This window comes from Lepidochelys olivacea (genome assembly GCF_965140295.1).
Source record: "Lepidochelys olivacea isolate rLepOli2 genome assembly, chromosome: 1".
Taxonomy (NCBI): Eukaryota; Metazoa; Chordata; order Testudines; family Cheloniidae; genus Lepidochelys; species Lepidochelys olivacea.
The window spans coordinates 347486938-347514280 of NC_140411.1; the positions used below are offsets into that span (position 1 = coordinate 347486938).

Genomic DNA, 27343 nt, shown 5'->3' on the forward strand with positions numbered 1-27343 from the left:
TGAGTAAGGGAGAATCTGATCCTTTATGAGCCCATCTGATCGCTCTATGTATAGTTTCTATCTGAATATACTGCATAGTTACTTTGGGGAAATCTGTCCATGCACTCAACTCCCACCATCTGTAAGAACAGAATGCTGGGGGGCGGGAGGTGTTACTGGTGTACTGGCGCATCATAGAGGGCAGAGCTGAGGATGGATTGTGGGGATGGCATGAACCATAACTCTGTATATTATGGTTTTCAGAGGTTTGAGGTTAGCTTAACACAATGTTCCCGAAGGGCACAAGGTACCATCAGGCTAACTCTGTGTTAACAAAGATTTTGGGCATTTGGTTTGTTCTTTAAAGTATTTCTATGCATCCCCATGTACCACAGCCCAACTCTCCCCCTCCACTGGGTCTGACTCCTTGGCAATGATTATCCAGCCCACAGAATGCACTGGCTGCATGTCAGTTGCTTCACTGCCTCTGTATCATCTCCTGTCTCTCTGCTTGTCCACCACAGCCCAGTTCTCCCTCCTTAACACCCTCCTTGTAGAGAGATGGGTGTTAGAATGGGACCTGCAGGTTGAGGAGCTGGGAAAAGAATGCAGGAACAGTCTACAGACTAGCATGGAGTAAGCAGGGGCATTTTTCAGATGGGGTGACAGACCTGGGGTGGGGGGAATTTGGGGACACAACAACCCTCACTCCATATCTGACCCTCTCCTTTCTACACCACTCTTCATTGCACTGCTTCAACACCCCACACGCATTCCCCACTGTGCCAAGTGTGATTTTACTGGTCCCAAAGGTGTTACACCACCGTTGCTCTGACACTGATCCAGCATTCCCCCCATCACACCCATTGCTCTGACCGCCACATTCTCCCACTGCTGTAAGCCCCCTACTCGCACACCAGCTCCATCCTCCTCCTTGCCTCCATGCCCCTGGTAAGCTTGGACAGGCAATGGAAGGTGGTGGGACAGTGAGGAGTGCAAATACAAGCAGGAGGCATGAGGGGGCAGGAGAGTGGAGATCCAGAGTCCCCTAATCTATATCTAGTGTATGGGGAAGGGCTCTACACACCCATCTGCAGCATAGTAGACTCAGAGAGGTGTGAAGTCATCCATTCATCTCAATGACATGATGTTCTCTGATGAATGAGACCACCCCACAGAGATGAATACGGCATGAAACAATAGGTCTGCGATGTGTGAACTGCTCCACTCATCTCATTGGGTGTTCTCATCTTCCCTCCCTGAGCTGCCAAGCTTATGGGCCAGTACCATGCACTACTCATGGCTGTTCTCAGCTCTCCGTCCCAGTCTCGGTACTGTTGGGCATGGTTTGAATGGGGGACAGAAAAGTTATGAAAGCGAGCTGGTTTTTGTGGAGTAAAGCTGAAGCACCCGCTGCATCCCCCATTATACAGCTCTGACTTGTACCATTTCTCCTCTTACTCCCCAGCACTTCTTTGACTTCCCTTTTTCCCCTAGAAAAAATAGCATCAGGGGACGTACAAGCCTGGAATCCCTTCCCTACTGCTGGAGGCAGCATAGGCAAGGTGGGGGTCTCTACCCCCTAAGCCCCCTCAAACCTCTCCCTGCACTCTGCCAACTTTCACACCTCCTGCACTGCTCTAATACCCCTCCCCCACATTCCCTAGCTCTGCACCCAGAATGTTATAAGAATATGGAAATGTTATGACCAGCACATATTAGGGCGGCTGTGTTTCAGGAACCGCTTGACCGAATGACCCTGCGACTTGCTTTCCTCTGATCACACTCAGTTCCATTGTTTGGATTGATTACATGACCGTAACTGCTTACTGGAGTGTTTCATCTTCCCTCTATTTAATTAATGCTAATTTCCTGGACTCTACTTCTAAAGTAAAATCTGAGTCTGCCTGTGGTTTTCTAGAGCACTTTGAAATATCACTTTTAAACTGGACATTTCCATCTCTGGGCAAAACCTTCAACAGAAGTCCCTGCAGAATGCAGGCAGAGAGGAAGGAACATTTACCACACACATCTTCTGAAAACTGCCAATGGTGGGGCTCACATGGTCACAGTCTATCACCTTGAGGCACCCAGTTACCGTGACAGTCTGTTCATCCTTTCACTCTAAGCAGAGCCCTAGTCTTGCTTTATATGAGCATTTCATTCTTTTTGGCTTGAACTACTGATGCTCTGGAGTTCCTAATTAACCCTGAGTAACTTATTCGCTATAACACAAACACATACCCCAAAGGGGCAAGAGGTGTCATACAGTAGCTGAAATAAATCCCAAGTGGATGAGATCAGTTTGGGGATGATTAGAGCCATAGTTTGAGCCCAGGTGTGTGCAAAACAAAAAAATTTGAACAGAGGTAATTTTTGTAAACACATATTGGAGGGGCAGTGTCTTGGAAAGGTCTTGCTCAAGAGACCCCAAATTTGGACCACTAACCCTACCCCGCACCACCATGAAGCAGAGAAAAACAATCTGAGCTATTGTGTGGATTTTAGAGCACTTAGAATAGTAGACTTTTAAACTCTCAATCTTAGTTATAACAGAGCTCCTGCTCCACTATAATGATTATATACAAATATACATCTGCAATTTGTTATTACTATAGATGTTTAAAATGCTAACAATCCTGAATGTAGCCGTCTTAAATTGACTGATTTCTTAAGAGTTGTGGCGGAGGTGGATCTCAGAGTAGTGGTCGTTAATATCTTTACCAGTGCAAGCTGAGTTAATGATGAAGATACTCAAACCTCATGCCAGCTGATTGCCAGCAAAAGATCAAGGAATAAATCTCTCCTCCTTTTTTCTCCTCTCATCCATGTGCAACATGCACACTTGGTGTTGTTTAGTTATTGATGTTTCCTTCTTCTGAAGTAGGCATGTAGGAATGATATCAGGAGGGCCAAGTCGCACCTGGAGCTGCAGCTAGCAAGAGATGTCAAGAGTAACAAGAAGGGTTTCTTCAGGTATGTTGGCAACAAGAAGAAAGCCAAAGAAAGTGTGGGCCCCTTACTGAATGAGGGAGGCAACCTAGTGACAGAGGATGTGGAAAAAGCTAATGTACTCAATGCTTTTTTTGCCTCTGTCTTCACGAACAAGGTCAGCTCCCAGACTGCTGCGCTGGGCATCACAAAATGGGGAAGAGATGGCCAGCCCTCTGTGGAGATAGAGGTGGTTAGGGACTATTTAGAAAAGCTGGACGTGCACAAGTCCCTGGGGCCGGACGAGTTGCATCCGAGAGTGCTGAAGGAATTGGCGGCTGTGATTGCAGAGCCATTGGCCATTATCTTTGAAAACTCGTGGCGAACCGGGGAAGTCCCGGATGACTGGAAAAAGGCTAATGTAGTGCCAATCTTTAAAAAAGGGAAGAAGGAGGATCCTGGGAACTACAGGCCAGTCAGCCTCATCTCAGTCCCTGGAAAAATCATGGAGCAGGTCCTCAAAGAATCAATCCTGATGCACTTGCATAAGAGGAAAGTGATCAGGAACAGTGAGCATGTATTCACCAAGGGAAGGTCATGCCTGACTAATCTAATCGCCTTTTATGATGAGATTACTGGTTCTGTGGATGAGGGGAAAGCAGTGGATGTATTGTTTCTTGACTTTAGCAAAGCTTTTGACACGGTCTCCCACAGTATTCTTGTCAGCAAGTTAAGGAAGTATGGGCTGGATGAATGCACTATAAGGTGGGTAGAAAGCTGGCTAGATTGTCGGGCTCAATGGGTAGTGATCAATGGCTCCATGTCTAGTTGGCAGCCGGTATCAAGTGGAGTGCCCCAAGGGTCGGTCCTGGGGCCGGTTTTGTTCAATATCTTCATAAATGATCTGGAGGATGGTGTGGATTGCACTCTCAGCAAATTTGCGGATGATACTAAACTGGGAGGAGTGGTAGATACACTGGAGGGGAGGGATAGGATACAGAAGGACCTAGACAAATTGGAGGATTGGGCCAAAAGAAATCTGATGAGGTTCAATAAGGATAAGTGCAGGGTCCTGCACTTAGGATGGAAGAATCCAATGCACCGCTACAGACTAGAGACCGAATGGCTAGGCAGCAGTTCTGCGGAAAAGGACCTAGGGGTGACAGTGGACGAGAAGCTGGATATGAGTCAGCAGTGTGCCCTTGTTGCCAAGAAGGCCAATGGCATTTTGGGATGTATAAGTAGGGGCATAGCGAGCAGATCGAGGGACGTGATCGTTCCCCTCTATTCGACATTGGTGAGGCCTCATCTGGAGTACTGTGTCCAGTTTTGGGCCCCACACTTCAAGAAGGATGTGGATAAATTGGAGAGAGTCCAGCGAAGGGCAACAAAAATGATTAGGGGTCTAGAACACATGACTTATGAGGAGAGGCTGAGGGAGCTGGGATTGTTTAGCCTGCAGAAGAGAAGAATGAGGGGGGATTTGATAGCTGCTTTCAACTACCTGAAAGGGGGTTCCAAAGAGGATGGCTCTAGACTGTTCTCAATGGTAGCAGATGACAGAACGAGGAGTAATGGTCTCAAGTTGCAGTGGGGGAGGTTTAGATTGGATATTAGGAAAAACTTTTTCACTAAGAGGGTGGTGAAACACTGGAATGCGTTACCTAGGGAGGTGGTAGAATCTCCTTCCTTAGAAGTTTTTAAGGTCAGGCTTGACAAAGCCCTGGTTGGGATGATTTAACTGGGAATTGGTCCTGCTTTGAGCAGGGGGTTGGACTAGATGACCTTCAGGGGTCCCTTCCAACCCTGATATTCTATGATTCTATTAAGTATCAGGCCCGTGCTAGGGGCAGGATGCCAGATTTAGTTGGACCAGTCCTGAACCAGAATGTCAGGAATCAAGTGACTTTCTGCCACAACCATCTGTTGTAGCGCAGCGGGAGGCAGGATGACGGACTAAATGGCCCAATGACAATTCCTATGTGCCTAAAGCGACAGCTGTACTAAAATTGGCATTTAAGGGCCCTTTTGGTGGTGCTGAAAAGTGACCTTTGTGATTACGCAGTGTGGATTCAGGACAAATCTAGGGATCTGACTTCGGGGTGGGTTAGGGATCTTTCCTCACACCATTTAGACTCACTGACTGATCCCAGACATGAAGAGCTGTGTAAGCTCGAAGGTTTGTCTCTCTGACTAACAGAAGTTTGTCCAATAAACGATATTACCTCACCCACCTTGTCTGAGCTCAGGCTGAGGCATTCCTGCTTGCTAGGCAGTGTGCGGCCTAGGTCTATCATGGCTGCAAGTTGTTACCATCTGATGGCTGTTGAGTGGCCCATGTGAAATTAGTTTGTGGATTTCTGTCCAATCCCCGTGGAAAACATCTACATCAGAAAAATCCCCTTGTTGGGAATCTCAGCATTGAGGCCTGGAACTAAATGGGCACTAGAAGATTGAGTTCCTCTTCAACTTCAGGGAACAGTCCCTCCATCTGAAGCACAGAGGTGCGACAGTTTGTTTGTGCTGCACTTGATCTGTGATTGCAGAGAAGTGTCTTTTGTTCCCTCTTTCTGTGGATTACATAGACTCATGATTCAACCCTCAGAGAAATGGCTGTGGCATGAGGAAATTTAACACCCGCTTTCAGATTTGTTACTCCTGCAAGATGCATCCTCCATTGAAATGAACTTAGCAACAGTCCTGGCTCTGCTAAGCCTTGTTACTGTTTCACAGCATACTACAAGACATTTGCTAATACACAATGGTACATTAGGCAACATAATTGAAACTGATTAGACTGGTCCAGGAAATGAACAAAGAATCATAGAATCATAGAATATCAGGGTTGGAAGGGACCCCTGAAGGTCATCTAGTCCAACCCCCTGCTCGAAGCAGGACCAATTCCCAGTTAAATCATCCCAACCAGGGCTTTGTCAAGCCTGACCTTAAAAACCTCTAAGGAAGGAGATTCTACCACCTCCCTAGGTAACGCATTCCAGTGTTTCACCACCCTCTTAGTGAAAAAGTTTTTCCTAATATCCAATCTAAACCTCATGTGATGCATTATTCTTCTTATTTTATTATTTTAAGAATAAATTAGTGATCCACTGTCTTATGGTCTTGTGACCCCTTAGATGTGCAGCTGTCCAGTGCTAATCTTGCTCTTCGCTATTACAGATCCCTGGGATCAAGTGAGATATTTTTTTCAAATCTCAGTGACCCTCCAATTTAGGTCAGCATTAGAGAGGGCTGAATCCGCAGTAGTGTAAAGCAGCATAGCTTTGTTGATTTTTCTCGACTGTATTGCTGTGCAGAAGTTCAGAGAAATGTCCTCACAAGTTGAATCTTTGCAACTACTTTGCAACAAACAAGACCACAAATTCTGTAAAAAGTTATTGAATTTGTTTTTATTGGTCTTGTTGCAGAGTCATGTTAGAGTGATTCCTTTGGCAAAAAACGCCCACTCTTGTTGGTCCCTGTTTTGGTGCTTGGACAATATCTTGATGATCCTCAGACAACTTTTGGAACAGGGAAGGCAACTAAAGTGAAGCAAGGGCCTTTTTTCTAAATTCTTTTTGATAAACAAGATCAATATTTTTGTAGGATTATTGGTTTGTTTCTTTCAATTCAAGTGAAAGGCTTCTGCCTTGGTAACTTTTGTATAAAGCTTTTAAATGTAGTCTCCAAGTCTCAGCCAGAGCTAAGCTAGAAGGTTGACTTTGTGGCTAAAGCATAGAGCTCTACATCAGGAAATCAAAGTTCTATTCCGCATTTGCTGTGTGATTTTAGGCAATTTTCTATACAGCTGGTCAGCGGGGGAAGCCCAGCTTCCTTCTAACTAGCGTGCTGAGGGAACAGGGGGGCATCTTTTTCAACACACAAAGGAAATCCTTCTTTCTCACTGGTGTACTGTATACTCTGCAAGAATTGAGGGGTATCGGGGATGCCACCAAGCATAGCAATTACAAATGTATATTTACTCTGAGGCAGCTCAGTCTCATGGGTTTAACTCAGAGCTGGGATCCAGAAACTCTTGTGCTCTTACATGTGGTCTTGGGCAAGTCGCTTAACCGCTCTCTGCCACAGTTTCACCATCTGTCAGGTGGGGAAATATCTACCACAGGAGTTGTGAAGAATAATTAGTGTTTGCAGAAGTGCTGCCTAAGTGATAAAAATTATTATTCTGTATTATGCTTTCCACGAGGCACCACACATACGTTCACCTCTTGTCTGGCCCCTGATATTCTGGACCACTGGCTACAAGCTCCGCACAGTGCTATTAACTGAAGTTTGAATTCACTGTGATGCCTATCAGCTAGGAGCGTCTGACTCTCACTCTGAAAAACTAGACCTTCAAGAGCTGCTGCAAAGCACAGTGTGGAAAATGACAAAAGGGACCTTGTCAGAATGGTAAATTCACTCCTGAGGGAATTTTTCCTCTTCCCCTCTGTAATTTTGCCCTTGCGGGGCTAGACAGGGGAAAAAGGGAGGGTGACACTCAAATGGCCCCTCTTGTTTGCACAGCTCCCTGGACACATTCTCCCAGTGAACTGATTCATATTCATCATTTGCTGAAGGAATAATTGAAGCTAATTCCTTGGCCATGAAAAGGGAGAGAAGCAGTAAACAAATGTAAAGCTGTTGCCAAGGGCACACAGGAGGCCTCATTCCATCGCTGTTTTGTATTGATGTGGATACTTGGCTGGTTGTCAGCCCTGCTCTGACATGGCCAGAATGCCTTAACTAGCAGAGGTGATCTTGATTTGTCATGTCTGCCCTTCGTTGGCCCTTGTTTTCCTTTCACTATGTAAGTATTAAAGTAAGAGAGAGGGAAGCCTCTTGTCGCCATCAGATCACGTATTTCCAGTCTAAGTCTATGTGTGGTTTAATTTTATTAACATCTCATCCCCTGAAAAACATACATATTGCTTCTCCGGAAGAGGAGAGAGAACCCATTCTTTCTGCTGGATATTCATTTCAGGTGGGAGGCACTGTCTTCCACTGTGAATCCCTATATGTGCAATGCTAAGAACAGGCTATGCATGTTACAGAGTATCCAATAAAACAGAACAGATCTAAAGCCAGTCCTGGTATTAGAGAAAGAATATTATAGAAATAGCGATGACACAGCAGAGGGAAACAGAATGATACTTAGACAAGCAATATTTTGGTAGTCAGATGACTTGATCAGACCAGACCTGCATTCTTTGGCAAAAAGGAGATTAAGAGTAGACCCTATTGACCCACACACAAATCTTTATGGGAAACAAGAAGGTTGCATGTTCAGTCTTAACTTTAGTATTTCCTTACTTTTAAGTGCTTAGCTGGGCAAACATAATAGTCCATTAATGTAAAGGGGGAGGAATTATAGGAGATTGCATTTAATATGTATTGTGAAACCTGCCCTAAGCAGCCACCCAAAAGACCAGCAAAAGTAAGTTGCCTCATATTGCTGGGTGTTAACTGAAGGTAAAAAAAGGAAAAAAAAAACCCACTCTGGGGATCCTTGGGGATACTTTAAAGTGATCTTTTAAGACAGAGTTGCTTGTTGAAGGTTATCTCCATTGCAGATTTCAGTGTGTGTGTAATGATGGAATTGTGAGCTTGGATTTCTGCTGCCAAATAGATACATTTGAGAAAACAAGTGAACATATTTGCTGTACTTTTGCTATAAATTCCTACTAAACCATTGTTCTCTTAGAATAAAAGACTGTTTCCCATACATGCCAATCATAATTAGGAGCATAATTTCATTGATAGAGATACGTTTGTTCCCACCCCGTGTTAAAAATAATAAATATGCAATAGTGTGAGATGTAGATTTTATTAACCTGAGTTTGGGATGATCGAATGATTCATGTAATGGCTATACAGGTCACCCCAAACAAGTGCCAATAAAACTTTGTTCTTTGCTTTTTGTGTTGTAGAAACTGTTTTTGGAAAGAGTTGGAGTCCTTTGGGAACAAATTACATTGTAATCACTGTTTTGGGTAATGGCAAACTAGTGTTTCGTAATCCAACATTTCGCAAACTGTGGTCTGTGAAGAACTGCACAGTTACGTTGTACTAACTCCACTCCTTATTTCCAGCTGCTAAACCAAGTTAAAAGAAGCTAAAAATAGATTAAGTATTTCCTCTTATTACTTTGCCAGGTAAAAAAGTTGCTGTAGTTGCCATAGGAGTGTTGTTCGATTCATAGACCTAAAGGTGAAAGGGACCAGTGTGGTCATCTGCTCTGACCTCCTGTATAGTGCAGGCCATAGAACTCACCCAAAATGATTCCTAGAGCAGATCTTTTAGAAAAACATCCCATCTCGATTTAAAATTTGTCAGTGACGAAGAATCCACTGCGACCGTTGGCAAACTGTTGGTTAATCTCTCTCACCATTAAATATTCATCTAGCTTCAACTTCCTGCCATTGCCAATGGGGCAAATGGTGGTCCACCTGGGAGAGGAGAAGGTGTCAATGAGACGTACCCACTATTAAGATGTGGTACACTCCAGAAGACATTGTAAGAACATCTGTACTACCTACCAAGGCAGAGCTGAAATGAGATATTCCCTTGCTGTTTGACAAGTTACTTAAGTATAGGAGCATACAATACAGAGGACAGTTAGGGCGCTAGCCTTGGACTCGGGAGACGTGGGTTCTATTCCCATCTGTGCTTCAAGACACCCTGTGTGACTTTGTGCAAATCATTTAGTCTCTCTCTGCCTTGGTTGTCAATCTGTAAAACAGCTGTTCTCTACCTCACAGGGGTGTTGTGAGCATAAACATATTAACGATTGGAAGGCACTTAGATGCTAGGGTAATGGGGGGCATAGAAGTACCTAAGATGGAGACAAAGATATAACATAATTTGTAACTGTCTGCCCTTATGATCAATCTTGTTGGATCTCTTTCTCTGTCAGCCATGAAAGTGTGTTGGATGGGGAGCACAGCTGGTGTGGTAAATGTAAGTACCATTATGACAACTTCCAGGAATCTATTAGCAATGCCCAGCCTTTCCATAGGAGGAGCCTGGGGGGATTTAATCAATTCCAAACAGCCATGAGACTGATTAAAATCAGTCACATGCTGTAGAGAAAAAAGGAGCCAAATTCAACCCTGGTGTATTTCCACTGAAGTCAAAGGCATCCCCTTACCTCCCAATCCTCAGCATTAGCCAACATATGCTACTTCCTCTCAGACCATACTGTCAGAGACAACAGCTCTACAGCACCACCTTGAGGGATGTAGCTTTATTTTTTTTACATTCTCAAGCAAAATCCCTGAAAGTGAAGGGTTTGGGGTTTTTTTAAAATATTTTAATTAAATGTTTAAAATTTTAAACCCTATTCAGATTTATATGTCGTTTAATAAATCAAAAATAAGTGCAGTGAAGCTACTTAAACACATCTAGTTTGAGGTACTGGCAGTGTGACTGCTTGCATGGTTTAAAAGACCACTGATGGAATTTAGAGTAGCAGCCGTGTTAGTCTGTATCCGCAAAAAGAACAGGAGGACTTGTGGCACCTTAGAGACTAACCAATTTATCAGAGCATAAGCTTTCATGTCCATTTATTCTTTTGCGTAGAGACTATCCGGTTTGGCCAATGTGCATGTACAGTCTCTATGCAAAAGAATAAATGGACACAAATCGGACATCAAGAATCATAACATTCAAAAACCGGTAGGAGAACACTTCAGCCTCTCTGGCCACTCAGTAAAAGATTTGAGGGTGGCAATTTTGCAATAGAAAAGCTTCAAAAACAGACTCAAACAAGAAACTGCTGAGCTTGAATTAATATGCAAACTGGATACCATTAACTTGGGTTTGAATAGAGACTGGGAGTGGCTGGGTCATTACACATATTGAATCTATTTCCCTAAGTTAAGTATCCTCACACCTTCTTGTCAACTGTCTAAATGGGCCATCTTGATTATCACTACAGAAGTTTTTTTCCTTCTGCTGATAATAGCTCATCTTAATTAATTAGCCTCTTTCAGTTTGTATGGCAACTTCCACCTCCTCTGTATGTGTATATATATATCTTCTTACTATATGTTCCATTCTATGCATGAAGTGGGCTGTAGCTCACGAAAGCTTATGCTAGAATAAATTTGTTCGTCTCTAAGGTGACACAAGTATTCCTGTTCTTTTTACTGATGGAATTATTTTCCCGCAGCTATTCATCTATCATTCTCAGTGGCATGAGTTCTCATTGTAAGATCTAGTGGCTGAAAGTTGAAGTTGGCAACGTTCAAGCTGGGAAAAAGATTTTAACAGTGATGGTAACTAATGATCGGAACAACTTACAAAGGGCTGTAGTAAATTCACAATCACCTGGAGTCTTCAACTCAAAACTGGATGTCTCAATAAGATACAGTTTAGCTCATCCACAAGTTATTGAGTTTAGATGTAGGAAATAATGGGTGAAAATCTCTGGTTTATGTTTTATCCAGGAGGTCAGACTAGGTGATCAAGATGGTCCCTTCTGGTCTGTGTGTCTCAACCTGTGTAAGTGCTTAGTGGTGGTTTTACATGCAGTTAAACTTGGCAAGATTCTTTTGGAATCTGGCATTTAGGACTTTGCTGCGCTAGTCCTCTCAAGCCCTACGGAGAAGAGCATGGCAGAGGGCTAAAATAGAGTGCAGGAGATGATTGTGACGCAAACCTGAAAGACAATGAAACCTGAAGAACAATGAAAGTAATAGGTGGCAGGTTTAAAACAAACATAAGGAAGCCCTTCTTCTCACAAGGCACAGTCAACCTGTGGAATTCATTGACAGGCTACAACCTGTGGCTCTCAAAGGCCAAAAGCATAACTGGGTTCAAAAAAGAATTAGCTAAGTTCATGGAGGATAGATCCATCAATGGCTATTAGACAAGATGGTCAGGTATGCAGCCCTGGGCTTTGAGTGGCCCTAAAACTCCAACTGCCAGAAGCTGGGACGGATGACAGGGGTGGATTACTCAATAATTACCTTGCTCTGTTCATTCCTTCTGAAGCATCTGGCACTTGCCACTGTCTGAAGACAGGTTACTGGGCTAGAGAGACCATTGGTCTGACAAGTATGACCATTCTTATGTTCATATCCTCTATGTTCTTATGACCCCTGGAAGAAGTTCTTTGGAGCTTATGTACAAATCAATGTGCTACGTAAACACATTTGTCTTGATTGTCGCTTTTCACCAAATACTACATTTGTGCTAGTAAAATAATGCAGAGCCTAATTTTCAAAGCTGTTTATTTGCCTCCTTGTTCTTTTGAGCCATCAAGCTCCAGGGTACGTTTCATTTGATGTATGTGTGTATGAAAAATGATTCAGAAGTTGAAGAGACTGACTTACAAGGGAAGATTAAATGAACTAAATATGTGTAACTTGTCTAAATGCCAACTACAGGGAGACATGAAAACAGCTATACATGCATCTGAAAGGTGTATTTGCCAAGGAGGGTCTGGAGTTGTTTGGAGTGATGCCAGGAGAAGTAACTGAGAGTAATGGGATGAAGTAGAAAGAGTGCAATCAGGCAGAATATCTAAGAAAACTCCATGAGAATGAGATGAATTGGGCAGTGGAATTGTTTTTCCCAAAATGGATAGTGTCCACAAAGCTGATAGAAGCTCCAACAAATGAGATATTTAAAACTAGAGTGGACACAGCTCTTAAGAGCTGAGTGTAAGGAGCAATCTTACATTGGCCAAGGGTGGATGTTCAAAATCAGTGGTTCTCGACCTTTTGGGGCTCAGAACCTATTTGTAAATATTTATGGCCTATCACGACCCAGTAAAAAGTCTGTGGGTGGAGGCTTTGTTTCGGTTGGGTCATGGACCCTGGGGAGGGAGTTTGGGTCCTGCCTGGCACTCACCCCACAGAGGTGGCTCCTGCAGCTCCTGTGCTGTGGGGCTGGCTGGGCTTGGCTCTCTGTCCTGGGTGTTGAAACCTCCAGGATTGCAGCACCTCTCAGGTTTGGTCCCACCATCCTGACTGGTCCAAATTTGTACGAGTGGAGTTGTGACCTGGCTCATGGGGTTGAAGTGCCGCTTACTCAAATTTGACCTACCTGGCTGGACTCCTGTCATCATGACAGCTGAGCCAAACCTGAGTAGCTCTGGGACCCCAGAGGTTGCAGTGCCTGGAGCAGGGAGAGGAGCCCAGCCAGCCCTGTGAGACAAGGCCCGCAGGAGCTGCCATGTAACCCTCTGAAACATTCTGGTGACCCAATTTTGGGTCCCGAACTATGGATTGGGAAACCCTGTTCTAAATGACCAAACTGGTCCTTGTCCATCTCCACTCTTGTTGACTCTGTGATATATTAACATTCCTGTTTGTGTTTGCATTTCAGGGCTGCCTTCAGCAAAGAGTCAGAAGTTCTCATTGGGAACCTGGGAGATAAACTAATCCCACAGCAGGAGATCCTGCGTGATGTCAGTGATCTGAAGGCCTTGGCCAATATGCATGAAAGCCTGGAGTGGTTAGCTGGTCGGACAAAGGCAGCCTTCTCCAACCTTCCAACAGCCCAGAGTGAGTAGCTGTCATGGGTCTCTTGATTGTATGGAAACACTGGTCTTGATGGTAAAACCTACCAATAACTGTGTCATGAAACTGGAGAGGAGAACCTCTTACAGGCTAGATCCAAGGGGTTTTAAAATCCACCTGCAGTCTTAGGTTCTGCTGGGTTACAACTCATACAGCACTAGGCTGTTTTTAAGGAGCAGCCCTGGAGCATAGGGCATGTGGAGACGCATCTTCAGAGTGGTAGAACTGGAGCCAGTTGCCTTAGGCAGGCACAGTTCCTCAAAAGGCTCAGGAAGAAGCACAAGGCAAAGCATCTCCACTTTTCTACAGAGCATAGTATGTGCTTCCCTCTGCACTCTGCCAGCTCTGCTCGCTTGTGTGGGAGTAGTCCTACAGCCCCACTCCTCACAATAGTGGGGCACCAGCACCACTGGGAACACAAGCCATGGGCAATCTCTGCATGCAGAACCAACAGGTGAAGATGGCATCTTTCCCCCATCCTTCTCTTGTATATGCACACAGGGCCAGACACAATCCTGGCCACAAAATTTTAAACAACTCCTGCTAATGAGGTTCCAGAGGGTCAGATATTAGTAGTGGGCCATCGGGACACTTTTTATGTTTGAATAAAATAAAGCATAGCTAGATCATTAGATATTTTAGAACAGTTTTATATGGATCCAGTAGAGAAATAGGAAAACTTACCTCTTTTCTATAAGATGCATGACATACAATATAACAGGAAGAGAATGCTGTCTTTTCACTTTCCCAAATGCCTTCATTACCTGTTGTTTCTTCTGGGTATTCCAAAGCATGAAGGATGGGGGAAAGAACATATTTTTATGAAAGATCCACATTGGAAAGCAGTTCAAACCATTTCAGCTTCCCCAGGTTACAGTACAGGAGGCCGGGAAATTGCTCTGTATTGAGCTGAGGCTGAAAAGCCTGCTTAGGAGGAAAAATGATTGAGAGATACTCTTTTAACTAGAGACATCCTGGTTTATATATTGAAACGGCTTATTACTGTGGCTTTTGTTACATTGGCAGATGATAAATCTACTGAGCTGGCAGTGGCCCCCCTCATACTGAGATGCATTTCGGTCCAACAGATAGCTTAGAGGACTGGGAATCTAGCTTCTATTTCTGGCGGCATAACCTCTGGCAAATCATTCTACTTCCCTGCAACACTGTTCTCTGGGGATAATGATAGTACCCTCATCTGTGGAGTATTTGGAGATCTATGAATGAGGAATGCTAGGCAAATGATTGTGGTAGCTCTGATTATTAGCATTATTATTGTTATTGCCCGCAGAGATTCTTGGCCAAAGCAATTATGCAGCGGAAATACAAATTGATCTCAGCCATGATTTCCTTCTTTCTGAATGAATGAATCAGCTATAGTAAAAATACAGTTGCTATTTAAAAAATGCTGTAGGAATAATACTACACTTGCAACTTAGTCATATTTCTGTTGTTCGTACATCACTGAGCCCCCTGACACGACTGATGCTGACAGACCTGTGCCTGTAATGTTCACCATTATGCAGAGGATGACATCGTTGACCGAATAGTGTCCCCTATGTCATTTCATTGTAGCAATAACATGCTCTGCCTGGTACATCTCAGGGTGATTATTACACTTCTGGAAGTTTAAAGCCATTGAGCTATCAGCCTCATAGTATAACACTCTCCCAAGCATGCTATAATTGCCTAGAAAAGTACTGACTCTCAGGTCTTTTTCCTTACATGACTGAGGGACATTCAGCATATCAGTTAACTCAACTGGCACCCTTCCTAACCATCTCATTGTAAACAAGCCTTTGAATAGCAGAAGGACTTTATAGCAGCAGCCCTTTTTACTGTGGTTGCTTATGGAAGGAGGGTTTATTTCTTAATAAGTAACACTATAATGAATTAGCTAGTGTGTATGTTTACCAGTATTAAAACTGCTCCTGTGTGTGTCATAGAGTCTATGCTGCTAATGGCTAATGAAGATTCTCCTTTAACTCAAATGGCAGGGGTTTGTGTTCTTTTGGAGCGGTAGGGGATGAGTTCAATCCTTACTTTTGCTCTGACGTTCCAAATGGCTGTAGGGTGCAAGGCAGTGACCACTACAAAGTGGCCATTTATTTGTTGCGGGACTTTGCATTTCTTTAACTCCCTCTCATCTGAGGAGCCGAATGTGCTTTACAGTCATTATGCATCAACACCGTTGCAAAGAAGACAATGGCAGTATTAAAGCGGCTGCCTCTAGGGTGGAGTGAAGCAGCTGTCTAACTGTAATGCTACACCACAGTTCAGGAAAGGAGGAGAAGGAAATTGTGAGTAGACAGTGGAATTACACAAGTGAAATGCCAGGACACCTGAAACAGGTTGCCTCTTGTGGACACACTGCACTTTTTCAGTTCAGTCACACCAGTGCAAGTTGCAGTGGTGCAGTTGTCTGGGTTCAGATTTTCAAAACACTGAAGGGTGATGGGTAACCAGTTCTCATTAATTTTAATGGCCTTCAGGTATCCAAATACTTAACTGTAATTGAAAAAAATCTCAGCTTTAGTCTTAGCGGTGTTACTAAACGATGGAGTCTATTGACCTCATGGTCAGAAGTGAAGCCTGGTGGGATGAGACTCATAAATGGAATGTCAACACAGCCAAGTGCAATCTATACAGGAGAAATAAAAAGTGAAGAGAAGGGGCAGAGGTGATGGCATGTGTCAAAAGTATTTACAAATCTGCCAAGCTACAATGAAGAGTGTGGTGGAGAAATTCTTTTGGGGAAGGATACAAAGAATAAAGAACAAAGGAGAAATGAGACAAGGCATCTGCCTACATTCCATCAGCACAGGAGAACAAACAAACAAAAACAAATAAATAAGTAAATCCTAGGCTGACTTGGAAAGTGCTTGAAACAACTGGATACTGAACTCCTGGGGGATTATAACTACCCAGATCTGGCTGGTTTAGTGATTCACACAACACCAGTGCCATAAAACTTACCTGTGCCACAATTTATTCAATTCTAGATAGATACTTATACATCACTCAGCACCTAAATACTGCTGTCCACCATGCACAAAGGAGAATGGGGCAATAAATAAGCTAAATAAAGGTGTCTCCCATCATAAACTGTCCAAATTCAAGCTCTGGCTGATTGCCGGACAGAGTAGATGCTAAAGACAGGGGTCCTGAGCTCTGCAGACATCAGGAAAACTGACCCAAGCCCCTAGAGTCATTCTCAATTTCAGCTTTTGTCACTTCAATTTTGAGATATTTGCAGATTTGAAACCTGCGGATTCTGTGCAAATGCAACTGACTGACTGCTCCTTGATTCTTTGTAGTAATCTGTGTGTAGAGACCTCTTCATCATTTCTGTGCCAAGTTTATAGAGTGCTGGCTACCCCTCTGTCTTAGCAGGCTGACTTTGAGCTATAGGGCAGCATGATAGTCATTGTCATCTTCTGTTTCTGAACAGGTCCATCTTCAGCCTTATTTTGTACTTTGGAATAGGTGCTATATTAAGAGCCTCTGTCACTTGAGCTACAGCAGTAATTCCAGTAGGCGGTAACAGTTGTAGGCTCTTATCCTTTCTGGACTAGCCACCAGATTGGGGCCAAACATGCTTGGCCTGAGTGTTACCTGTAAAAAGCATGATGAGAAAATGGAAGCTTTGCTGCGGTGTGACATGGGACGGGGAACTAGGAACTCTGGGCTTTTCTTCTGACTCTCCAGCTTTGGACCAGGAAATTCCCACTTGGGGAGGAATTTTCCAAAAGGGCCAAAATGACTTAGGAGCACAAATCCTGTTGAAAGTCAATGGGACATGTTCTCAGTCACACGGGTGCTTTTGAAAATCCCACCCTTGCAAGCATTTTCCTCCTCTGTATAGCGGGGTCACCAGCATGTAGCCCCCTCTTAGCACTGCTGTGCGGATTATTTGCTTAATGTTTGTACGTTTCCTATGTGGAGAATACTGCTGTTGCAGGGGGTCGCTCTACGCAGGACCCAAAAGGTGAGAGGAGCCTGTTTATGCTCCTGTCTGCGACACAGATACGGACAGAGTTTGCTGCCTTTCCGAAGTCCTTTTTGGCTGACCTTGGCAGCTATAGGCTGTTCAATCCCAGCTGGTTCCTCTTCCTCTCTTAAGGATAGAAAATCCTCCATTCACAGGTTTGCGCAGGGGCAGGACTTAGCAGCCCTGGGGCTCATTTCTGGTTTATGTCACATGTTCCTCAGAGCTCATGCTGCAGGGTTTCAGCCAGCCACCTGCCGTGGTAGGATGGGATTCCCCTCACTCTCCCACGCCCCCCCTTTGTATTCCGGGGTTTTGGATTTTTTAATCTCCTTCATCTAAAGCATCAGAGATGATCACGGCTAGACATGGGATACTGCACAGGGAGGGCCAGGAATCGGAAGAAGCAGTGAGCATTCTCTCTCTCAGATGCTTGGCTGGCTGGCTTTTGCTTGCATGCTCAGGGTCTAACAATGTGTGTGGTTGGGAAGGATTTTTTCCTCAATCAGATTAGCAGTGAGCTTGGGGGGGGTTTCACCTTCCTCTCCAGCATGTGGGTGCGGGTCACTTTCCAGGATTCTCTGGGTATAGCTTACTTAAATATTTCCCTGCCATTGTCGGGGCTTCAGGCATTGGTGCATCTCAGTCCCTCCTATTTCCTGCCTGTGTCACATTATAGTCTAGTCTCATGTGGGTATAATACTCGGTCTAATTTTAGTTGTTGGGTTTGGTGTGCGGGTGCTCAGTGGTGGTGGCAACCTCTGATGTAGAGGGAGTCAGACTAGTGATTTGGCCTTCAGTTTTCGGACTCTCTGTAGGCCACAGTTGTAATCCCCCTGAATCAACAGCCAAATCCCATTGCATTTAAAATTCAGACTGGTTACTCAAGAAAAAGAGAAGAGAAACCACTGCAAGTCAATAAAAGGACTTACCCAGGTTCTTCTTTTGAAGCAGAAATGGGAACGTGGGTTTCTGATAGTCCAGAAACTTAAGCTATCAAATTCAGTGACTGGTATTATTTATACAGCAGCAAGTATGGGCTGCATGCTTTACAGAACAAATGAGAGCCGGGCCCTGTCCCCACGAACATACAATCTCCTTTCAGATGTGATTCAACAACTGAGAGCAACAGACAACAAGGGAGAAGAGAAGAGAACGGGACAAAGGGCCACAATAATAAGATGGGACTCTGTGCATCTTGATGGTATCACTGTTTTATTTTGATACTTGTCTTCTTACCTGCTATTATCAGTGTCTCCCTTCGTAGCTGTTTCTTGGAGCGTGTCCTCCCAACACTCTGTATCCACCCATTCTTACAAGAAAGGATTGTCATTTGTGTGTGTGCGTGTGCATGATGAAGCCCAGGTTTTTGTTCTTTTCCACGGGTCCTGACCTGTGCTAATGCTTTTGGGTGAAGTTTTGGACCTATTCGAGTCAATGGCAAAACTCCCACTGAATTCAGTGGGGCCAGGGATTTCACCCTTGATTGTATTATCAGAAGTACATTTACTGGAAAATGTCCATAATTTGTTTCTTTTAGCCCCCTCTCTCAACTCCCCACCACACAGACACATGTCCCTTCTTAGGGTGCCTTCCCCTATAGACAGCCCATAGCTTTTTTGTGTAATGAAATAGCAGATGTTACGTGAATATGAATATACAGAAAATGGGTAAAATTTTCAGGCATACATTTACAGTTGGATGAGTAAGAAAATGTGGTAGGGAACTGGGGGTGGAGGAGGTTAAGGAAGCCTTTTATGAATTCCACTAAAGAAAGAACTATATGTAGGTGACTTTTTGGTTAGACTGTCAAAAGACCTCTTACTACAGATAAAAATTCAATAACCTTTTCCTGAGAATGTGTCACAATTATCACTCATTTAAAAACAGTCCTGCTAATAGAGTGTTTTATCATGCCAGGCAGTCTCTGCATTGTTCATTATTTAGTGTTTGCTAAGCTGATGGCACTTCCATAGCTCTCCCCTTATCTGCACTTCTTCAGAATTGGATTTTATATTTTTCAAACCAGTCAGATATGACAAAGCCATTTGCTTTTTCTCTCGTCTTTTAAGGGAACACAAACTTCTTTTTAACAATCACCATTTAAGGATTAAAGTTGGAGGAAGTGACTGAATTAGCCAAGGTAGTCAAGCAAATTTTAAATAGATTATATGTTAAATGGAAGTGGGACTTTCCTCTCTTCCTCCCTCTATTTCCCCGTCTCATTGTATGTAGATATAACATATACAATCCTCCATTCCCTCTTTAGAACACTATCCTTCGGAAGCCCTCTGAATATTATGCAGAAATGAATTATAATGCACAGTGATGAAGTTGGAAGACAAGATGTGGTAGTCTTACCTAGATGCATTATAAGACGGGTTGTGTACTGTGTGCATGTGTGAAGATGGAAGATAATGACATTAGCCTAACACCTTGGAGACACCAATTTACATTCAACTGGTTGTTTTGCATATAGTGACTTTGGACTGTTACAGTCAGCAGTTAGTTATGTTGAGTTTAAAGAGACTCTGGGGACTGAGATAACATAAAGAGAGAATTGCCTTTCTTCACTAGAGAGATTACTTCAGGTACAGTTAAGTTTGTACATTTGTACAATGTACCTGTGTGTATGTAAAAATATATAGATATATAATCCTGTGTAAAACCAAGGATATACTTGGTCCATTATCATCTATCATTCTATGTGTGGTTTATATTTCTTGTCTCTGTAGAGGAAGATTTTTGAGGCTTTATTAGGGTAATACCTTGACTATTCCTCAGCTGGAAGAACAGCATCCTAGTGATATTCTCAGGAAAGGCCACACATTGAGATCTCAATCACATTTCCCCATCCAGAGATCGTACTGCTGAAGAGATTGAAGATCCATAAAATATTCTGTTTGTCTGACTTGGAATAGTTTTGACCCAATGAACCAGGAGTAGGAATGATGTTTCCACAGATATGATATGCACACTCAAGGGCTGGACTTTTTGAGACTTGGCTCATATATTGGGATGCTTCCCATCCATCACTGTTGTATGCTGCTTCCCGGTGAGTACCGAAGAGGGAAACAGCAGAACGTTCAGAAGAAAAACCTTCAGAAGGAGCTGTAAAGGAAACCCCCACAGTCTTCCTGGAATGATGAAACAGTAACAGCTCCCAGGATCCTACACAAGTTCATCAGATGCCCAAAGAGCAGATTAACCCACGAATGTTCAAGTTGCACTAGCTGCTGTAGAAAAGAGAAAAAGCCGCATAAAGCAACTCTGCAGTGAGATGTTAACAAAGCATTTTCTAAACAAAGAATTGCTTCCAATACTTGAATAACTCCCTGTAAGGGAGATTCACTTTTGAAATGAATACTCCAGGTTTCCCCATGTTCCTTCAAAGCAGAGGTTATGTAGATCAGAGGTATGACAGGAGAGGAAGTAACAGTTTGGAAAAACATTGAAAACAAGGGAGAAACTCAAAACAGTCTAATAATATCCCAGTGTAGCCAGAGCTCATGATTTGATCATGCATCTTGCAAAAGCTGGTGCTCTTCTTGAAGCCCTGGCTCTTGGAGTCACATGATGAGATGAGAATCTTTGTTTTCATTTTTATAAACAGTCTAGTTCTTATGGGTCTGGAGAAAAGCTTGAAAATATGAGCTCTAAAGTCTAAAACACCACAAAACAAATGAAAAACCCCCACAGTTGTCAGTTTTATTTGAAATCTCATGATCTTTAAGCCAGCCTCATTTGTGAGGGCTCATTCTTTTTGAATGTTTGGGGTTGAAAATGCTGAGATGGGAGAGAGAAAGTAAAATGTGACAACAGTTAAACAGGGCAAGAAACCTCATAAAAATGCATTTGAAAATACTTTACGGAGTTAAATAACACAAATGCAAAGAGAAATAATAAGAAAAAGAGTGATACTAGAAGAGAGCCCAGAGACTGTACAATGCTTTCAACAAAGGCTTGAAATGGGATGGAGAGTCAGTGAGGAGGAGAGAGGGGAAAGCAGCGGTAGCAAGAGCACACAGAGGGACAGAGAGGAGGCCCGTGTTTGCAGAAGAGAGAGAGACAGTCAAGGAGCCTGAAGCAAGCCCATGGAGTGTTTGGTTAACAAGAATGCATATTCTGAACCGAATGATGTGAGGAGCTAGTGTATCTCTGAGAGCTTCTTAAGACGGAGGTTGGGCTTTTTCTTATGTGTAATAAGGAAGGGAGCAGCTGTGTGCACATGGTGGAGCCTGGAGAGTTGGGACTCAGTGAAGACAAAGAGAAGGAGTTGGGGGATCTCATTTCCTTGTGGGTGGAGTTAACCGTGCTGCCTTTGCATGGGAAAAAGGGAAGCCCCTGCTGCTATAATGGAGATTTAGGCTATGTCTACACTAGGAGCTAGGGCTGTGATGCCCAGCTCACGTACACACACTGATGCTAGATCTCATCTGCTAGCACACTAAAAATAGTACTATATTCCAAGGTAGCATGGGCAGTTGTGAGTGGCAGATTTGAGGCGAGCTAGCACGAGTATGTCTGATCAAGCTGGGAATCACTCCCCCCTACCTTGTAGGGCAGACATAGCCTTAGAGATGGCAGTAGTTTGATCAATGGGAGCTGTGGGGAGAGGAGTTGGGGGGGAAGGAGCTGTGGGGAGAGGAGTTGGGGGGAAGGGGCAGTGGACTTGTTGGGGCAGGTACTTCCAGCAGTGCTCCAAGCTCCTATGGCAGGTGTCTACCCAAGCTGCAAACCTGCTAAGGAGTGCAGAAGTAGAGATCCTCTCTTGTTCTGGCCAGTCCAAGGAGCTTGGGAGAGCCCAGGAGCTGGGGCAGGAGGGTGTTGGGAAGAAGCAGGTTTCCAGAGGAGATTGGCAGAGAGAGAGATTTGATAACCAGGGAGCCAGACATTCAAATGGAAATTCCTAAGATTTTCCCCACAGCCTGGTTTTAATCAGCTTCGCAGCTGATCCAGTGTCTGGAGTGGAACGCGCCAAAAGTCTGGCCCAAAACAGCTTTGAGCTCTGGAAAAGTTCTGATCCAAATCTGGGGTCAAACTTTCCAGCTCAGCATGGGCAGCCTGGTATTGCTGTAGATTGGGTTATGGAAGACTGCTGCCGAGGCCAGGCTACACTGCCTGGAGGCTTTGCCCCACCCGAAGGCTGCACCTCTCCCTGCCCAGAGGCTGCACTAGCTACGCCACTAACCACAAAAACATTTCCAAACTCCCAGCTGTCAAGAACAAACTCATTTCAGAAAGCACACTCCCTCATCTACACGCTTGCCGTTTCGGAGATGTGGTTTGTAATTGCTTATTGGAATAGGTGAACTTTGCAGTGCAGTGTTTTGTATTAGACGTGAAGCTAATTACTGTGTTTGGCCAAGCTAACCACACGTGAGATTTTAATGGAAGGTATAGCATCATGCTGTGGAAACATTCCCCCCCCCCCCCCCCACACACACACATACATACACAGAAGGGGCTTGCATTTGCTGAAGTATTAGCTTCTTTCCAAGAAGGGCATCACCTTGCAGCTTTTTCTCCCTCTTGGAAAAGAGGAGATTCCTTAGCCCTAGTCAGCTGGAGATGGAGGAGCATCTCCACCAAAGGATGCTGAATCCTTCCACTGACTATATCTTTCTGCCAGTGCACATGTAATTAGGGCTTGATTATGATAATTGCCTGCAGGTGAGCACAGCCTCCTCTTCTGCCTCTTATTCCTCTTGAGAAAATATTTCCCTTTTTGTTCCTGATTCCTGTCTCTCCCATCTGGACAGTCTGAAGTTACACCTAATGTCATGGAACCAGCGCACCACCCTGGCTTCTGTCTACACAGCCTCATAGTTCATTGCTCTCATCCATTTTACTTTGGAATCCAGCAGATTTTCTCATAGCACTATAATACTCACCACTGTCATGTTTTGCTCTTTTTATCAGTTGTATCCGAGTCATTTAGTCAAAGTTTTTGGAGTTTGTTTTCTGGTGATATAAAGCCGGGAGTCGATTTATTTTTTAGGTCCAAATTATGTCGGGCTTAAACTGGGATGTGAATCAGGACAGAACTTGACCCTTATTAAAATGTAAGAGCCACTCAGCACATCCCTTGGAAACCCCTGTGTGAGGAGTTGGTGGTTCCCAGGACAGTTTGCAGTGAACAGGAATCCACATAACATAATCTGATTAGGTTTGCCAGCAAGGGTGTCAGCGTCTTTACAGAGCAACCCAGAAGTGATTAGGCCATTTAGATGGACCTGTCCCTTTCCCCTATGTGAGGGCTCTCCAGGTCAGGTGATCTTCCTCCTACCAGAGGCAATCACTCCAGAACTGGAGGCATATTGGTAGGGCAGTATGAGGAAGATGCTGTCTCCACTTGTTATGTAGATGTGTGCAGGCTTCAGACAGCACCTTTTATGAGCACAAAATTTACTCCAAAGTAGAAATAAAATGTTAATGTACCGGAGGTTTCCCAGATACTGTACTTAGGTATTGCAGGGGTCTGTCAATGGGGCACAGTCTTATTAACACTACTTAGCAGTTTCCATCCATAGATCTCAAAGCACTATGCAAAGCTTGCGGAGTAAGGCTACTACAGTGTCTCGACTAAGCTGGACCACTTACAGCGCAGGGTGTTAGCCTTCTTTTTGCAAATTGCTATCTACCTACTATTGCCTAAGCAGAGAGCTGTGACTGTTAAAGGAAAGCACCCTTCATCACTGACAAAGGGATGTCCTTAAAAAGTGACACTATAAAGCTCATTTATACCACTCTTCCAGTGTAAATGGGCACATGCTTTACACCCACTTTAGGGCACCTTGATGCTGGCAGGGTGGTGTAAAGGAACCTTAGTATGAATGAAAATCAAGCCCGATGAGGTGTTAGAATTGATGCCTTTCTCTTTATCGTCAGCCTGCGCTGCTCTGCTGAGATGGGTCTTTATGTTTAACCCAAACGTTTCAAATTAACTGAATTAAGCTCTTAAATGTGGGTATATTTCCCCCAAGATGGAGCTTATTTTGTCCATTGCTGAACTTGTAACACATCTCACTGAATCAATTATTCACTGGGACCTTTTTTTTTTCCTTAGAGACTTTTTATTAATAGATAACTTTATTTAAAAGCCAGAATAATGAAAGACTACAAAATGTCTGTCTGACCTCCAACAGCAACAGGAGGACTTAACAAATGTCTCTGCTCCATTAGTGCAATAAATGTGGATTTTTTAACAGAAAATGCTGTAAATCTCCTCTTAATGCGAAACATCTACCATTAGCTTAAAGTGCTGAATTTTGAGTGCTTGTATTCTCTGATGAATTCCTGTTGCTTAGACATAACTTGGACTAAATGAGAGTTTTCCTTTTTAGCAACATAAGCAGTCTCGCCGTCTTCCATTATCCATTCCACTCCTCAGCTCAAGTCAGGATACTTAAAAAGTTAATGGTACACTTACTATATATACTAAAAGCTGGATCAAAACCCCTCCTCCTCAACTTTTTATCCATTCTCGGCTTTCACAAGGCTGTCCTCTGTTTCTTCTCTTCATAACTTTTATGGCCTCACATACTCCTCCTCTTCCACTGCCCATAGGTAGGGCCCTACCAAACTCGCAGCCGTGAAAAACGCATTTCGGACTGTGAAATCTGATCTTTTCTCTACTTTTACCCAATACTGTACAGATTTCATAGGGGAGACTAACATTGCTCAAACTGGGGGTCCTGACCCAAAAGGAGGTTGCAGGGGAGGGGAGGGATTACCAGGTTATTGTAGGAAGGCTTGTGGCATTGCCACCCTTATTTCTGCGCTGCCTTCGGAGCTGGGTGACCGGAGAGCGGCGCCTGCTGGCCAGGCACCCAGCTCTGACAGCAGCGCCCTGCCAGCAGCAGCGCAGAAGTAAGGGTGGCCATGCCAGACCATGCCACCCTTCCTTCTGCTCTGATGCCTTGGGAGCTGGGTGGCCGGAGAGTGGCAGCTGCTGGCCAAGGGCCGAGCTCTGAAGGCAGCAGCGCAGAAGTAAGGGTGGCAATACCATACCATGCCATCCTTTCTTCTGCGCTGCTCCTGGAGGTGGCTCTGCCTTCAGAGCTGGGCGCCGAGCCAGCAGCAGCCACTCCGAGCCTGCTGCCCAGCTCCCAAGGCAGCGCCACCTGCAGCAGCATAAAAGTAAGGGCGACAATACTGCAACCCCCCTGCAATAACCTTGCGACACACACACCAGGTAGCCCCCGTTTGGGTCTGGACCCCTACAGTTACAACACTGTGAAATTTCAAATCTAAATTGCTGAAATCATGACATTTATTATTTTTAAAATCCTATGATTGTGAAATTGACCAAAACGGACCGTGAATTTAGTAGGGACCTACCCATAGGGGGTCCAGGTGTCCTCACTTTGGCTCTGTCAAGGTTCCTCCCCCACTCTGAACTCTAGGGTACAGATGTGGGGACCTGCATGAAAAACCTCCTAAGCTTATCTTTACCAGCTTAGGTCAAAACTTCCCCAAGGTACAAAATATTACCCCCGTTATCCTTGGAATGGCCGCTACCACCACCAAACTAATACTGGTTACTGGGGAAGAGCTGTTTGGACGCGTCCTTCCCCCCAAAATACTTCCCAAAACCTTGCACCCCACTTCCTGGACAAGGTTTGGTAAAAAGCCTCACCAATTTGCATAGGTGACCACAGACCCAAACCCTTGGATCTGAGAACAATGAAAAAGCATTCAGTGTTTTACAAGAAGACTTTTAATAAAAAATAGAAGTAAATAGAAATAAAGAAATCCCCCCTGTAAAATCAGGATGGTATATATCTTACAGGGTAATTAGATTCAAAAACATAGAGAACCCCTCTAGGCAAAACCTTAAGTTACAAAAAAGATACACAGACAGAAATAGTTATTCCATTCAGCACAATTCTTTTCTCAGCCATTTAAAGAAATCATAATCTAACACATACCTAGCTAGATTACTTACTAAAAGTTCTAAGACTCCATTCCTGTTCTGTCCCCGGCCAAGACGACTACAGACAGACACACAAACCCTTTGTTTCTCTCCCTCCTCCCAGCTTTTGAAAGTATCTTGTCTCCTCATTGGTCATTTTGGTCAGGTGCCAGCGAGGTTACCTTTAGCTTCTTAACCCTTTACAGGTGAGAGGAGCTTCCCCTGGCCAGGAGGGATTTCAAAGGGGTTTACCCTTCCCTTTATATTTATGACAGGCTCCCTTCTTGCTGAGCCAGTCTTCCTTTGATTGATCACTTCACTCACAGATTTTCAGCTACCTTATCTGCACTGATGACTCAGGGATCTACTTGTCTTCCTCCAGACAATCTCACATCTCAGCCTGTCACTCTGACATCCCTTGTTGGTTATTACACAAATAAGTTAAACTCATCGTGTCCAAACACTCTCTGAAAGCCTCTCCATGCCCTTTTCCCTCCATCACTGTTGATACCACTACCCTCCACACCATCACTCAGGTCAGTTGTTTTAAACGGGGCGTGATATAGGTGTCATGGGGAAGTGTGTTCTATCACGTAAGGTTCCCCCAAAGCAAAAGCATGATTGCTAGGAGCCCTAAGACACAAAGATTCATAGATTAGAAGGCCAGAAAGGACCATTATGATCATCTATACTGACCTCCTGCATAAACCAGGCCAAAAACTCACCCAAAATTTCCTAAAGGAGCCCCTGCAGAATTCACATGTCTCAGAAAGCTGTTGGGCAGGATTCGAACTCACAGAGCATGAGGTGTGCTCAATGGCCACAACTTGATTGCCTTGAGCCATTCACACAGTCAATGGTAGGAGCCCTAAAAAGGAGGATGGTGTCAGAATGCAGACTCCTGTCAGGCCATATCTCAAGGAGGAGGGCTCAAATATTGGATACTGGTTACAGATAGTATTGCCTATAACATTAAACAGTACAAAAGGCTTCATCAAAGTG

General features: G+C 44.1%; 1 protein-coding gene across 1 annotated transcript in view; it reads left to right on the top strand.

The window, feature by feature from the left end:
- EXOC4 (exocyst complex component 4) overlaps positions 1–27343 on the top strand; it is a 607587-nt gene that overhangs the window by 516429 nt on the left and 63815 nt on the right. Inside the window, exon 14 of the mRNA XM_084643015.1 lies at positions 13243–13421. Coding sequence (XP_084499141.1) covers positions 13243–13421 — 179 coding nt within the window. The remainder of the gene's footprint in view (positions 1–13242; positions 13422–27343) is intronic.